Genomic DNA, 16,488 nt, shown 5'->3' with positions numbered 1-16,488 from the left:
TAAAACACAAGGATGAGTCATATTTCGTGTTTGCTACTTTCTCCTCCAAAGTGAAAAATGTAAAAGATTTTAAAATTGTCAAAGTCATAAGTGATCATGGTGGGAAATTTGAAAACAAAGATTCTGAAAAACTTTTTGATGAATATGACATTTCTCATGATTTCTCTTGTCCTAGAACTCCTCAACAAAATGGAGTTGCAGAAAGGAAAAATTGTACTTTGCAAGAAATGACCAAAACCATAATTAATAAGACATATATTACAAAACACTTTTGGATAGAAGTAGTCAACACAACATGTTACATACAGAACATGATCTCAAGAAGACCCGTTATAAATAAAACTCCCTATGAATCATGGAAGAATAGAAAGCCCAATATTTTTTATTTTCATCCCTTTGGTTGTGTCTGCTTTATGCTTAATACCAAAGTTACCGACCTTAACAAGTTTGACTATAAAGAACAAAAGCGTATCATGTTAGGATACGAGTTGTTGAAGCGTCAATTCATATTAAGTTTGATGATAAGCTTGATCCTGAAAAGTCAAAGCTAGTTGAAAAGTTTGGACCCTGAAGAAAAAAATTCTAAGGTTAAAGATTCTGAACATGCTCAACCAGAAGCTGCTCACACCCCAATACCTCTAAAGGAACATAGGGGAAAATCCTCTCATCCCGAGGAATTGATTATGGGTTACAAAGTTGAACTTATCAAAATCAGATCTTCATTTAGACAATACAAAGAAACCATTCGGGCTCGGTGTCTATCATAGAAGCATCATCCATAAATGACGCTCTACGAGACTCTGAATGGATTTTGATTTTGGCCATGCAAGAAGAATTGAATCAATTCTCCAAAAATGATGTATGAGATCTGGTACCAATAAATCGAAAGAAAAGCTTGTCACTAGAGCCAATTGTTTATTCAGAAACAAAACCATACTAATTTCACAAGGCTATAGTCAACAAGAAGGAATTGACTAAACTGAAACTTTTGCACCAGTGGCTAGGTTAGAATATATTCGTCTCCTGAATTCTTTTGCAGTTAATCATAACATCATTTTATATTAAATGGCTGTTAAGAGTGCATTTTGGAATGGTTACATCACATAAGAAGTTTATTTCCTCAACCTCCTGGTTTTGAAAATCCCAAGAACCCAGATTTTGTTTATAAACTGAAAAAAAACTTTGCATGGTCTGAAACAGGCTCCCAAAGCATGATATGAAAGACTAAGAAACTTTCTTTTGAAAAATGGTTTTACAAGAGGGAAGGTTGATACAACATTGTGCTACAAGTAATTCAAAATGATATCTTAGTAATACAAATTTACATTATTGATATTATTTTTGGTTATACTAATGCCACTCCTTGCGTTTAATTATCTAAGTCTATGCAGGAAGAATTTGAGACGAGTTTGATGGGAGAACTGAAATTCTTTATGGGAATTCAAATTAATCAAAGTTCAGAAAGAACATACATTCATAAGCAAAAGTACACAGAGAACTTCTGAAGAAGTTTGACTTATCTGAGTATAAGACAACTAAAACTCCAATGCATACAACTCTCATCTTTAAAATGATGAAGTAGGTAAAAGGGTAGAGAAAAAATTATATAGAGGTATAATTGGTTTTCTTCAATATTTGACTACTTCTAGGCATGAAACTCTACTCAGTGTTAACTTCTGTGCTAGATTCCAATCAGATCGTAGAGAATCTCACTTAACAGTTGTTAAATGAATCTTTAGATATCTGAAATGTAATACTAACATTGGCTTGATGCATAGAAAATCAAAAGAATACAAGTTAGTAGGATATCATGATGCTGACTATGCTGGAGATAGACTTGAAAGAAAAAGCACCAGTGGAAGCTTTGAGTTTATTGGAAAAAATCCAATCTCATGATCCAGCAAGAATCAATTTACAATAGCTCTTTCAACTGCAAAAGCTAAATATATTGCAGCCTCTGTGTGTAGCATGTAAATACTCTGGATGAAATGTCAGGTAGAAGACTATTAGATTAAGGAAGTTAACATTCCTATCTTTAGTGATAACACCAATGCTATTTGCTTATCTAAGAATCCTATTTTACACTCAAGGGTAAAACATATTGAAATCAAACATCATTTTATAAGGTACTATGTTCAGAAGGAAATTTAAATTTAAAATTTATAGATATAGACTATCAATGGGATGCTATCTTCACAAAACCCCTTGCTGAAGACATATTCGTATTTATTTTGAAAAATATCAAAATGGAAAATTTGTCCAGAATGATAAATGTTTTTGCCTCTGAATGTGTAAAATAAGACTTCGGGTTATTTACTCTAGAACAGTTAGCTTTCTGAAATTAGATGGTTCTCTAATTAAGAGTTTTCCATAGTCAGAATCTCGTGAGGAACCTTTAGTTATTAGACTTTGAGGAAAATCAAAAGTCAAACAAAAGTTTTTTAGACTCTGAAGTATGACAGTTATCATGCATGCAACTATAAAAAAGTTTGAAGGGACTTTTAAGGAGCTCTATGTTTTGGGAACATATGAAATCGTTATCCTTTCGCTCTCCTAAGTCATTAATTTCTTAGCATGTAACAGCTATTTCTAGTGAGAGTTTTTCAAAAAATTTGTCTTAATCTCATTTGTTCATTCTCTAAATCAAGTCTTGCCCTTAATGTTTTTGAAAGGCTCTTACTTTTTCATTTCTTTTCCTATTTAAAGTCTCAAAATTTTCTCTCATTTCTCACCTTCACTTATATATTTCTAACCCCCTTCTATTTCGTTACTTATCTAATTTCATTCCAAAAATGTCTTCAAAACCTTTCACTGTGATGAAAACCTACTGTTTGTGATCAACGAAAAGGTTGTCGACTTTGAGGATTTGAAACACCTAGGTTTCAATTTGATGAAGGTTGTTTCTAAATAGAGATGGAGAGGCTATTTCGATATGCTGAGCTGTCCCATCTACCCAAATTTAAGTGATTTGAGAAGATAGACTTTAAATAAAATGAAGATTATTTAGATTTGATGGTTTTCGAATTTTTTATTTTTCTGAAATTTTGATGTAGAATAATGAAGATGATGATGAACATGAAGATGAAGAAGAGGAAATAAGATGAAGATGGTAAAAAAATTAGATATTGATGGTGTACCTTTATAATTAATAGACTCTTCAAATCTAAAGGTGTAAAATTAATTAAAAAGATCAAATGGTTAAAATTAAAAAAATAATAAAGTTTATGGTGCACACTCAACAATATTGTCTCACCTAAGAAAATTAATGTTAAAAATTAACAAAATAGATTAAATTGACTAACGGATTAATTTATTAGGGACGAAAATTAAAACCACTAAAACTTTAGAGTAATGTGAAATCGCGCTCATTAAGCATGCTCTAAAAACGTATCTGGTTGATGGTGGTTAAGGTTGTTTGGTTGATTAGAAACGATATTCTTTTAAATGGAGGGATGAAAGGAGAAAAGAGATTGTTATAGTAGCAAAATATTTAGCTTGTGATTGGTTTAGTGTTAGATCAAAGTGTCATGTAGATTGTCCTAAAGTTGTTAGATTGTCCAATTCTTTATTGTTCATGAGGTGTTAGCAGAGGGAGAGTTTTGCAGCATTATTTCACTTTATTGACAGAGATTATTGAGATATGGTGGAGCAAATATATAAGAAAGGAATCAAATCCGTATTATAATTGGCTCTTTTATATAATTCAGTTTTTCTTCCATCATCATGAGCGCCACTTTTTAATGATTCTAAATATAGAAAATGGGTAATAGACTGAAAATATGTAAAATAATTTTACACTATTAATCAACTACAACCATGTATCCAAATACATTCTCTTTTTATTTTAATTTTTTTATGACATGGCAGATTGTTTGTTTTCTATTGGATGACAGTGTAAAACCATTTTACATTGTTAGTGCTTATCCATCAAACCCTTTTAAATAAGTGTACGTCTCCTTACTTTAAGGCTATGTTTGGGAGTTTGGAGGGGAAGGGAGAAGAGGACTTTAAAAATAGAGAAGTATTGAGTAGAAAGAATTGAAGGATTTTGATTGGGAGGGTTTTGGAGGATTTGCTTTTATTCCTAACTCTAAAAGTCCCTATTTTAGAGGAACTTAAAATTTGTATTGAATGAGAGTTGGAAGTATGTGTCTAAAAATTAAAAATATAGTAATAATAAATATTTTTATATCATTCTATATAAAATTATTTTTTCAAAATATGTCAAATATTTTTCTATATTTTTGTAAAAATTCATTTTCGAAAGCCTTTCCCTCCAATCGTCTCCAAACTCTAGAACATAACCTAAAAGACCTAAGAATCTTTAGGTGTTTGGAAGTGTGTGTTTAATTTTTCTTTTTTATTTGTACACTTAATAATTCTTTAGGATTTTTTTTATAAGCAATGAATTATATAACAGAGAACCAAAAATTCTCAATACATTACAAGTTCACTCAATAATTTCTACCAACTACCTTACTCATCCTACAAGTTACATGAAATCTAATGGGCAATGGTTCCACTCATAAAAATTACACTTAACCTTTTCTTTGTTGCCAATAGCTAGCCACCACCAAAAAAGCATCTTAACATTGTGGATGATTTCCTCAATATCAACCACCTCATTGCTAAATATGATATCGTTTTGTTGTTTTCAAATGCACCAACATGTTGCTGCCCAAATAACACCCGCTCTCCTTGAGGAACATTTTGTTTTTCAAAATCCCAACCATTTGCAAGAAAAATACACAGCAAGTTATCTCTGTCAGATGGATAATCCCCAACCAAGTAAAGAACTTTTGCCACACTCCTTTAGCTATGGAGCAGGTGAGAAACAAGTGTTGTAGCTCTTCCGGCTCCGCGCACCCAAACACACAAAAAGCTGTCTCGTTGTCCTATAAAATCCCTCTGTTAACTAACTGAGATCTTTTTGCTAATCTATTCTTGATCAATCTCCAAGCAAAAATTTTGACCTTCGACGGCATCCACGAGTTCCACACAACCTGCCACGCTGCTTTGTTATTGGGGGCCTCCACTTCTACGGACGCCAACTGATGTAATTTTCTGTAATATGCCTTGACTCTAAATTCTCCTGAACCATCCAACGGCCAGCCAAATACATCATTTTCGAATCTTTTCAGCTCCACACCTGCCAAAATTTCTTTCAACTCTATCAGTTCCTCTCTTACCTCTTGGTTATGAATGTCTTCATCACCTTCTAGTTTCCAGTGCCATGCATTATCCTCCCACACCACCATGTCTTGTACACTACTACTATCATTTACACACACCTAAAACATAGCAGGAAAAACATTGAATAGAGGCCATTGACACAACCATCTACTTTTTCAAAATGACACCTTACTACCATTTCCTATTTTTATTGATAAGATTTGCGTGAATCCACCAGCCTGTATTTCATCTCCAATTTTCATCAAATCCCTCCACCATAGAGACTCTAATGCTTGGTTGCCCACCTTCTTCTTAAAAACAATCCTCTAGTACAGTAATTCGTATCTTTCCTCCAAAATTCCTTTCCAAATAGCCTCGTCTTCATTTAGAAATATCCACAGCCACTTTGTTACTAAAGTCTTATTAAACAACATCATATCTTTTACTCCTAATCCTCCCTCTTCTTTTTGTTTATAGATTGTGCTCCAACTAATCCAGTCCACTCCTCTCTTATCTACTGCATTATGCCATAAGAAATTTCTCTTGATTTTAACCATAGCTTCCACCACTTTGATAGGCAATTTGAAGAAGGACATGTAGCAAACCGACAGTTTTGTGACCACTGAGAGTCTTCCTCCAATGGATAGTAAGCTTCCAATCCACGACGAAAGTTTAGCCCACATTGTAGCAAACACCGGATCCCAAAACTAAAGCCTTCTCGGATTACCACCAACTATAACACCAAAAAATTTAAAAGGAATACTGTCTAGTTTACAACATAAAAACTCACTTGCCGCTTGTAAGAAATATTGATCTGTCTTTACCCCATAAAGCTTGTTGTTCCACATGTTCACTCTCAATTCTGACACCATCTCGAAACCTCGAAGAATAACTTTTAACGCCCACAAATTCTTCCACGAACACTCCCCTACCATAATTGTATCGTATGCAAATTGTAGTAATTTATGAGCAAAATACCCTTTTTCGTCCCTTAACTTTATCTCGGGGTCCATTTTGGTCCCTTAATTTTTAAAATGTTCAAATAGACTCCTTATCTATTAAAAAGGTGGCACGTTAGTCCTTTCCGTCTATTTGATGGAAACAGACGTTTAATAGTGTATGTGTGGCGTCTGACATGTATATTTTGTGCACGCGTGGCAAGTTACGTGGCATATATGTTATTACCAAAGTCTAGAAAAAAAAGTTTAAAAACTTCTGGTCACACCAAGACTCGAATCAAGGACAACAAGGTTTATGAACTCTAAGTAACACCACTAGGCCATTTCCATATTTGTTGAGTTTGTTTCCTTCTGAAACTATTTATTTAAGTATTGCTGCCATTTAATACTAATAATAACAGTAATAATACTGTAGCTATTTATTATTATTTCACAATTCTATTAATACTAATAAAAATAAAAATAATAATACTAATTCTAATAATAATAATAAGAATAATACTAATAATAATAGTAATTATAATTTTAATAATAATAATAGTAATAATATTAATAGCAATAATAATAGTAATAGTAGTTTTTTTATTTAGAATAGGTTTTGAACTTACAAAATGTAAACAATTTAACGGAAATATTATACACAATATTATTTTGTTTTTATGAAGTTTTCCATCAATTCTAAATTCAGTCCATATTTTCTATTTAATTGTTTTACTTTTGTCCTATTTTAGAATACAAGAAAGAAAATTAAAGAGAGTTTTAAAAGGCTTACATGTGAGATGTTGGACTTGTCCTAATGGATGCCCTGAACACGAATACACACATCAAATGCACCAACAATGCGTAGATTAACAAGTTCGATTTCAAGAAACCTTACCTCACCGGTGATACTTACATGGCACAATCGGGGATGATTTGGCCTTGTGGGATGATCTGAATTGGTCCTTTGGAATTGCAGGAGGATGATAGGATGCTTTGAATTCACTGAAACTTGCTGGAGAGAGATTTATATCGTGCCTTAAACTTTGATTTTTTTTTGAAGCTTGGTTAGGGTTTGTAAGAGGCTGGGAATCGTGACTGCTCATGCTGAAGAGAGTGAGAATATATAGAGGAGCTATTAAGGCTTGATAGCTTGGGAAATAATCAAATATTTGATTGGAAACAATTTGACTTTGATTCATGTATTAAATCTTTCTATATTAAGCTCCATGCTATTTCATGCACTTTCTCCACTCTTTCTTGGCCATTAGATCAACCTCCATCTGATTATATGATTTTACAAATAATCCAATCACATTTTATCATTAAATAATGATTTTATTTTGATTTATTTTAATTTTTAATGAATAAATTCAAAATAAAATAAATAAAAACCATAAAATAAGGATAAAATGGTTCATGGGTCCTTGATGAGCTCAAACACACGTGGGTTACTTGAAATAATAGGCCCATTACTCAAAAGTTCAAAATTCATCAATTAGGGTTTCATGCTTTTCTCAACTTTTAGCCAACTTGTGCAATCTATAACTTCCTTAATATTTATCCTATAAAGGTGTTATAGGACTTTTTGGAAAGCCCAAGGTGTCCTCTACAACCCACTTCAGAACAGTTTTTGCATTTGAAGATTTTATCTTGATGATATGGGCCCCCGACAAAAACAGCTTTTTGTGAACTACTAGAAGGACCTGTAATGTTTTGGCGCATATCTCTCAAATGATGCATTTCTTGGTCTTAGTCCCAACATCAAAGTTGTAGAGAATTTAATTTCCTTGAGAATGAGCTTTGGTTGGGAAATTTATGATGAACCATGTGAGAGTTATGATTGGTCAAAGTTTAGTTGACTTTCTCCTTAAAAAGCCTAATTTAAAAACTTTATATTTTAATGATTTTGGATCTTTTCTTGATGAATCATGATCAACCCTTGATCAAATGATGACTGTAACTTCAAAATGATGATGTTGACCAAAAATCAGGAGTTTTGACTATTATTTGACCATAGTTGACTTTTAGGTCAAGCTGGTCGACTGTTGATCATTTGAGCCATTGACTGAACAAACTTATGAATCAGAGCTTGAAACTTGGCATGAGGATCCTTTAAAGCGTATGACAGGCCATGAAGTCCACTTGAGGTGTCATAAATCTCATTTCCTTGAAAAGAAACCAAACCCTAGTTGGGGACCTATTGCTTAGGATAATGATGAGTATGTGGCCTTGAGCATCTGATGATCATAGATGTCTGAGGAAATTTCTTGGGCCAAGAAACCTTGAAAAAATGGTGGACAAATTTTGGGTTATGACAGTTGCAATAGATATTTTGTCACATTTATCGACGATTATAGTAGAAAGCTATGGACTTACCTAATTAAGAGAAATATGAGTTATTGGAAGTTTTTAAGAAATTCCTAGGGTTTTTGCAAAGAGAATGACGAAATGACGTTAGAGGGTTGGTAGGTATATGAAAAGTTAGAAACTAACTAGTTCTACAAAGAATTTCATGTAAAATATGTGACATGTCGTTTTTACATTAAAATGGACATGAAAGTATTAATTAAAAATATAAAATATAAAAAAGCACAATAGCGCCATATTTTAGAAATTCATTTAAAATATATATCACATCGGTTTTTGGTGAAAACTGAGGGAATTGAATATATAAAATAAAACAATTAAATTGGGTTTTGAAAATAGGTATCTGAAAATATTTATGTAAAATGTATTAACTCTCAGATAGACCAAATAACCGAAGTTAGTACGGATAAAAAAATTAACAAAGAAAAAAAGGGAAGCTGGAAAGACGCCAAGAGGGAAATACTAACTAAACCATTAAAAAAAATTAAAATCAAGTGACTGGGATTCGAAGCGAACACGTTTATAGTTATATTCCCTTAGTTTTTAAAACTGAGGAAAAAGATTGATTATTAAAAAAAACATGGCGTTCCTAGGACCTAAACCCTTAGTTTTTTATTGTTCGAGATGAAAGTTTCGTCATAAAAAACGTAATTTGTAGTAGTGTTACAAATTCACGGCACCTCTCTTAAGGTTTCTCAAAAACGAAATCTCTCAACTTGGCAAAGTTGTCGGCTTCCATGAACGCACAATCTTTGAAGATTTCCTCATCCAGGTAGTGAGAGACATGCAACTCTCTATCGGCATAAAACCCTTGAAATTGTTCTCCTGAGCTTGAGTAGAGAAATTTTTCAGATAAGTAGAAGGTGATGATTGAGAGGATCAGGTTCTTTTTTAGGCTATTTGGAGGTGATCATAGATGATTGAGAGAGCTAAAATGTTTCTAAAGCATTGCGCAAGAGAAGTTATGATGAGATGAGAAGAATGAAAAAGTTACTTCTATATGTAGCTTCTACCCAATGAATGGAAGGATGTGTCAATCAATTGATAACCTCAAAAATTGCAAGATAGTAGTCGGAAGTAGTCGTTCCATTTACGTCTCACCCAACTAGCCATTGTGGTGAGCTCCAATGTTTGAATTTCTGATTTTTGAGATGATCAAATCAATTGGATGCTAGTTCCAATCGATTGGTTGTCCCATTTTCATCATACTTATTTTGGACTTGTATGATGCACTCTTGTTTGTCCTTATTTGCACCCTTTTTTATAAAACACTCATTTTATCCTTAAAGAGAAACACCAATCATACTATGTTGTGTCTTTCTCTACATATTGTTAAATCCGAGAGTTGATATATTTAATCGACGATATGAAAAGGTCTATTACAGACACATCTACTCAACTGATCACTAAGGATCATAAACATTAAAATATTCTCAAAACACTTGCTTTGATCACTATAATTGATAGTTGCCATCATCGTACATTCTTAGATTAGAGACTTCATAAAAAATGTATACTTGAAAGTATAATTTTGCTTTGCATAACTCTCCATTCATAATTCTTTTAAATTGATCAATGACAAGAATTTCTTTAAATTAGATGGTTTTACGAAATTCGCTCTGATTCTTTAGTTCAAATAGTTTTGGATAGTTTAATTTGGTTTTACTCTGATTTTGACTCATTTGCAATTTTATAAGACTAATCACACCGAATTCACCACTCGGTCTCTGTCTAATCGGTTGAAATGACTGATTTGGTCCTCTTTTTAAAACATTGAAACCAATACAATCCTGAATTGTAATATTTTGATATTTTAGTAAAATAAGTAGTCTTTCTCTTTCATTTTATATATATTTTAGACTAAGAATCTGTCTGGTAAGGCCATAAAAAGAGCTTTTAGCTTTCCAGCTTATATAAATTAAAAAGTTCTGTTTGGTAACTGTTTTTAGCTTTTAACTTTTTTACTAGCTTTTGTCTTCTTTGTTTAAAAGCTAATTGAAGTAGCTTTTGAGCTTGTAGCTTTTAGCTTGTGACATTTTCTTTCATTTATGCCCTTATTATTTTAACAAGAATTTATTTTTACTCTTCAATATAGTATTAGCTTTTACCCTTCAATATATATTATGATTCAATGTTTAATGTTTTTAATAACATCTAAATTATACAATAAATTTTAAAATAGTGTTGATATTTCTCAAGTTAGTGAAAAGTAATCGAATAATCAATGAGATTAATCGAGTTGGAGAAAATTAAAAAATTTGTTGTACTTTTATCTTATGATATTAAATAATAAATTTATTTTTATCATTGATTTTGATTAATTTAACTGAATTCAAATTTCATGTATTTCGTTAAATTTATTTATATAATTTATATATAAATTTAAAATATTTTCATGTTTCTTAAATTTTTCACATATATTAAAATTATATTGTAAGTTTGTATTAATATATTTATTTTTATCAGATAAAAATGAATTTTATAATATAATATGATAAGATAAATAAATCACAAATTTCTTAATAATAAAGTTCTTTTGTGTCATTTTGTATTTATCAGCTAGTTGTACTTGTAACAACTAATTTACCAAACACTCAAATTAGCTTATCAGCTACCATTCATCAGCTACCAGCTACCAACTATCAGTCATTAGCTACCAGCTAGTTTTACCAAACAGAGCCTTAGTTTGAGAAATTGAAGCTCATATTTTGAATTTATAAGTTCATATTTCTTTCGTAACTGTTATTTTTTCACAAATTTATAAATTTTTTTTGCTATTTAAAATTTTAGTTGAAACAAATTAAATATTATTTTTAAGTCATTTTAGATAATTTAGTTCAAATGATATTATACTAGTGTGTATACCCGTGCAAGACTCGGGACAAAATTTCTTATGTAAAAATATATTTTATAATTCATTTCTTAAAATTATTTTCTCTTATTCCAAGAGGATTCAATAGAAAATAATTAACAAAAAAATAAATAAAAAACAACACAAAATAAATGAGATCTTGACTACGAATATTTGAACAACCTATATTTTTCCGCAATACTCGATTGACACCACTACAAATGATAAATATCGTCAGCGGCGGAGCCAGGAATTTTATGCAGCTTGGGCAAAAATTTTATACCATTGATTATTTATCTGTTTTAATTTTCACATTCTATTTTTACTAATTTTGCCCATGATTTTGTCAAAAAATTGACTAATAAATTGGTGGGAATACAAATAAAATAGGGGTTGAGCCCGAGCGCCTTCCCAGACTAGCTGGGCCTTGGCTCCGCCCCTGAATATCATATTTCTCTCTATAATCTTGCTCTAAGCACAAAAATATGAAAGTGGTAGTTGAAAAAAAATACAATAGCAAGATAAAAAAATGAAGCATTACTCAAAGACTAATAGAAAATGTCATAATCTTTCATATTGCTATAAACTCACTAATTCTCATTCATTAAATGAACAAACATATAAACTCTGTAGAAAGAACAAAAGCTAACACGAACACTCAAAACGAACACTCCATGTGGCAGGTATTAAAAAACAAATTAGGAATAGAAACCACAAAATGTCTACAGAAATAGCAAAAAAGACATTACTTTCTGCTACCGATACTTGGAACGAGGTTAAGAAAAATAACTTCAGATTGTAATGAATACGTTTCTCTAAGTCAACTTACCAAAATACACATAAGTTTCCATTGACATGATATCATCCTTATTTTTCTTATTTTAATTGCGTAACAATCAGGTTAACCTACATGAAAAGAATACACTCACAATAAATTCTTTTTTTTCTCTGTTATACCTCTTGATATTTTAAAATCATCCAGTCGAATAAATAGTCATCATATCCTGCCAAACAAAACTTTATTCCATTAATAGATAACATATTGTATTGATTTAGCTTTTGAAATTGTGGGATCCAGATAGGATCAACCGATCAATGGGGAAAAATCAACCAAAATGCACATTGACATATATTTTTAGCTCACCGATTGGTGATTTCTAAAAGCCACATAGAAACCGAAAACATTTTCTATAACCAAACTCCACACTACCTGTGCGTAAAAACCTTCATGAACCAAACTCCAAAATCATCAACCATGTAACAATCACATCTTTTGTTTCTACACTCAATTTCCATTGAAAATCCATCCATAAAACTTCATTAAACCTTAATACACAGCTTGACAAACAAAAGAAGAAGCATCAATTTTTGAATCATAAACCACATAATCCATCAATACAATGTGTACATACTAAACGCATAGCTTTTGACAAAGTAGCTACTTCAATTGCTAACTTAAAGTGAATTGTTCTTCCTCACCCCGACGATCAACCATCACTTTTTGATAGTCTTCCATCATCAATGAGCCAAAGCTTTTGTTGGGCACTGCCTCAAATCAAATATAAGTAAGTTAAAAGTTAGATTTAACATCATAGATCTACAACCAAACACTTAACATACAAATAGAAAAGAAACAAAATCACAATAGCATTTAAGGACTTTACAAAATGAAAAACGTAAATTTCACTTCCCCTCTCCTCTTTCTCGACATTCACTCTTTATCCAAACTTCTTCTTCTCAACTATTTTCAGAAATCACCAAAACAAACATCCAAAACCCAACATATGAAATAGAAAAGCAAAAGGAGGGAGCACACGATTACCGGGTGAAGGACGAAAGAGCAACATGGTGGTGCAAGGTGTTAAGGCGGAGACGGAAGGCTACTTGGCCGGTTCCGCGCGGAGGTACGGTAACAACACTGAGGGAGTTGCAGCGTGAGGCTGTTCGTGGATGTCGGAGGAGGCGGGTTTGCGGTGGTTCGATTCCGTCGGTGTGGTGGTTCTCGTCGTGAGACGTGTCGTTTTTGTTGTTCTACAAGCAGTTACCAGCGTGAATCGCGTCAGAGTTTTGCATTGTTTCGATCTTCCCTCTTTTTTCTTCGTTTCTTTTTATGTTATTTTGAGAGAGAGAGAATATGAAATGAAAATTAATTGGTCAGTGAATTTGAGAGAGAGAATAGGAAATGAAAATAATTTGTGAGATGGAGAGCATATAAAAAGAAAATTAATTGTGAGATAATGATAAAATTTATAAAACTCAATAGTCACATTGAAAACGTACAACATTTAAATTGTAAATGGAAAATAAATAGGAATAATAAATGGTGTTTATTGAATTTTTCAACGTGACTATTGGGTTTTTATATATATAGTGATTATAGTTTTTATTATTACTCAGGAATTAATGAAATAATTATTTTAAAAACAAAATATAAAGAATACAATTATTCTGTTTATTTTTTCTTTAATTAAATAATTTTTTAAATAAAAACTTTTTTCTTTTAGCAAGTTGTCAAAATGTAAAAACTGATGTGAGTTTGCCATGTGTCCCACTTGCCCAATTATTCATTTTACGTTATTATTTTTAATGATTATTTTTAATGATATTTAAACAAAAATTTAATCTGTGTAAACTTAGCAAGTGAAGACTAACAAAATCCTTACTAACCACTCATCACCTTGATTGTAGAACTAGTATAATCTTTTGTCACGCTAGCTTAGATATCACTTGAAAGCATTCAGACTTTAGTTCCCTTCCCATAATAATTTCCACTGGCATGCAATGTGCATAGAAAACGAAGAGACTATATTTATGTCATGGGAATAATTAAAAGTCATTGACTATTAATTCACTTTATCGAATCAAGATATATACATGCTTAAATACATTCACGAATTCTACTATCAATCCAAAGTAGATTAAAAAGTTCCATAACACAACAGGCTGCTTCGTTCAGTTGAAGCAGAATGGCCAAAAAATATGAGGGACCTGCTATTGGAATTGACCTTGGCACGACCTATTCATGTGTCGCTGTATGGCAGGGCCAAAACAATAGAGCTGAGATCATACATAATGATCAAGGAAACAGAACAACACCTTCTTTTGTTGCTTTTACTAATGATCAAAGATTGATAGGTGAAGCTGCCAAATATCAGGCCGCCTCCAATGCTTCCAACACTATTTATGGTAATCTATCTTTTTCTGGTTTCGGTATAAATGTTTTATAAATTAAATAATTTAGTTATTATGATTATCTGGTGATCTTCGATTAAAAAATTTATGCAGATGCAAAGAGATTAATTGGAAGGAAATACAGTGATATCATTACTCAGAATGATATTCTATTGTGGCCCTTTAAGGTCATCGCCGGTAATGATGACAACCCCGTGATTCTTGTTAACTACAAGGGTGAAGAAAAGCGTTTTTCTGCTGAAGAAATATCATCTATGGTTCTCACAAAAATGAGGGAGATTGCAGAAAAGTTCTTGGAGTCACCTGTTAAGAATGCAGTGATTACTGTTCCGGCATATTTCAACGATTCTCAGCGGAAAGCCACAAAAGATGCTGGTGCCATTGCCGGATTGAATGTAATTCGGATAATCAATGAACCAACTGCGGCGGCTATTGCATATGGCCTTCAAAAGAGAGCTAATTGTGTTGAAGAGAGAACTATTTTCATCTTTGATCTTGGTGGTGGAACTTTTGATGTGTCTCTCCTCACAATTAAGAATAATGTCTTTAAAGTTAAGGCTACTGCTGGAGATACTCATCTCGGAGGAGAGGACTTTGATAATAGAATGGTGAACCACTTTGTAGAGGAGTTCAAGAGGAAGCACAAGAAGGACATAAGAGGGAACCCAGGATCCTTGAGGAGGTTGCGAAGTAGCTGCGAGAGGGCAAAAAGGATTCTTTCATTTGCTTCTGTCACTACTATTGATGTAGTAGCTTTATTTGAAGGCATTGATTTGTATTCATCTATCACTCGAGCAAAGTTTGAGGAAATCAACATGGATCTCTTTGAAAAGTGCATGAAGATTGTCAATAGATGCTTTTGGGATTCTGGAGTGGACAAGAGTAGTGTAGATGATGTTGTCCTTATTGGAGGCTCGTCTAGAATCCCCAAATTGCAACAGCTTTTGCAAGACTTTTTTAAGGGTAAGGATTTGTGCATGAGCATCAACCCTGATGAAGCCGTTGCTTATGGTGCGGCTGTCCAGGCTGCTCTATTGATTGATGGCATTGAGAATGTTTCAGACATGGTGTTGCAAGATGTTACCCCCTTGTCTCTTGGTACTTCAGTAAAAGAAGATGACATGGATGTTATAATTCCAAGAAACACTTCCATTCCTGTTATGAAGACTAAGGACTATGTTACATATGAAGATTATCAACTACGTGTTGCGATTGATGTTTATGAAGGAGAGAGAATAAAAGCCAGTGAGAACAATTTACTAGGTTTATTTAGATTCTCAATTCCTCGTGCTCCTCAAGGCCAAATTCGTATCAAAGTTTGCTTCTCTATAGATGCTGATGGAATATTAAACGTGTCTGCAGAGGACAAAGCAAGCGGTAATAGGAAAGATATTACTATAATTAATGAAAATGGAAGACTCTCTAGCAAAGAAATTGAGAGAATGATTAAAGAAGCTGAGAATTTTAAGGCTGAAGATACGAAACTTGAGCAGAAAGTTAAAGCAATGAATGATTTGAATGATTATCTTTGCCATGTGAGGAAAGTAATTGCTGATAATGATGTTAGTTCTTCGATTCCCCCCGTTGACAGATTGAAGATCTCTACTGCTATTGTGAAGGGCCAAAAATTGTTGGATGGCAATAAGAATGAAGAGGCCAATGTCTTTGTAGAGTTTTTGAAGGATTTCCAGAGCATAGTTGATTCTGCTTTGTACAAGATCACAAATGGAGTTTGAATAATTAGTTGTAGTGAAGTATTTGGGTCTATTCAAGAAGTAAGCTACTTGTGCGTTCTAATTCTTTTTATAAAAACTTATTAAATTAATCTCAAGTTTTGTGTTTTATACTATTAATTTTTGCTTAGGATAAAATTAAAATTGGTTTCATAAGATTATTTTTTTTAAGAGGGCCAAAAAGCATTTTATAAATTTGCACAAGATGTGCTAAACTAGTACCAAACTACCA

At 32.4% G+C, this 16,488-nt stretch overlaps 1 protein-coding gene across 1 annotated transcript; it reads left to right on the top strand.

Annotated features, from left to right (window-relative positions):
* The first annotated feature begins 14,297 nt into the window (after positions 1-14,297).
* LOC131613409 (heat shock cognate 70 kDa protein-like) lies at positions 14,298-16,259 on the top strand. Its single transcript, XM_058885083.1, has 2 exons — positions 14,298-14,517; positions 14,617-16,259. The coding sequence occupies exons 1-2, from the start codon at positions 14,298-14,300 to the stop codon at positions 16,257-16,259; spliced, it is 1,863 nt and encodes a 620-aa protein (XP_058741066.1).
* Positions 16,260-16,488: the final 229 nt, after the last annotated feature.

Source organism: Vicia villosa, linkage group LG6 (genome assembly GCF_029867415.1).
Source record: "Vicia villosa cultivar HV-30 ecotype Madison, WI linkage group LG6, Vvil1.0, whole genome shotgun sequence".
Taxonomy (NCBI): domain Eukaryota; kingdom Viridiplantae; phylum Streptophyta; class Magnoliopsida; order Fabales; family Fabaceae; genus Vicia; species Vicia villosa.
This window is presented reverse-complemented; position numbering and strand designations above follow the sequence as displayed.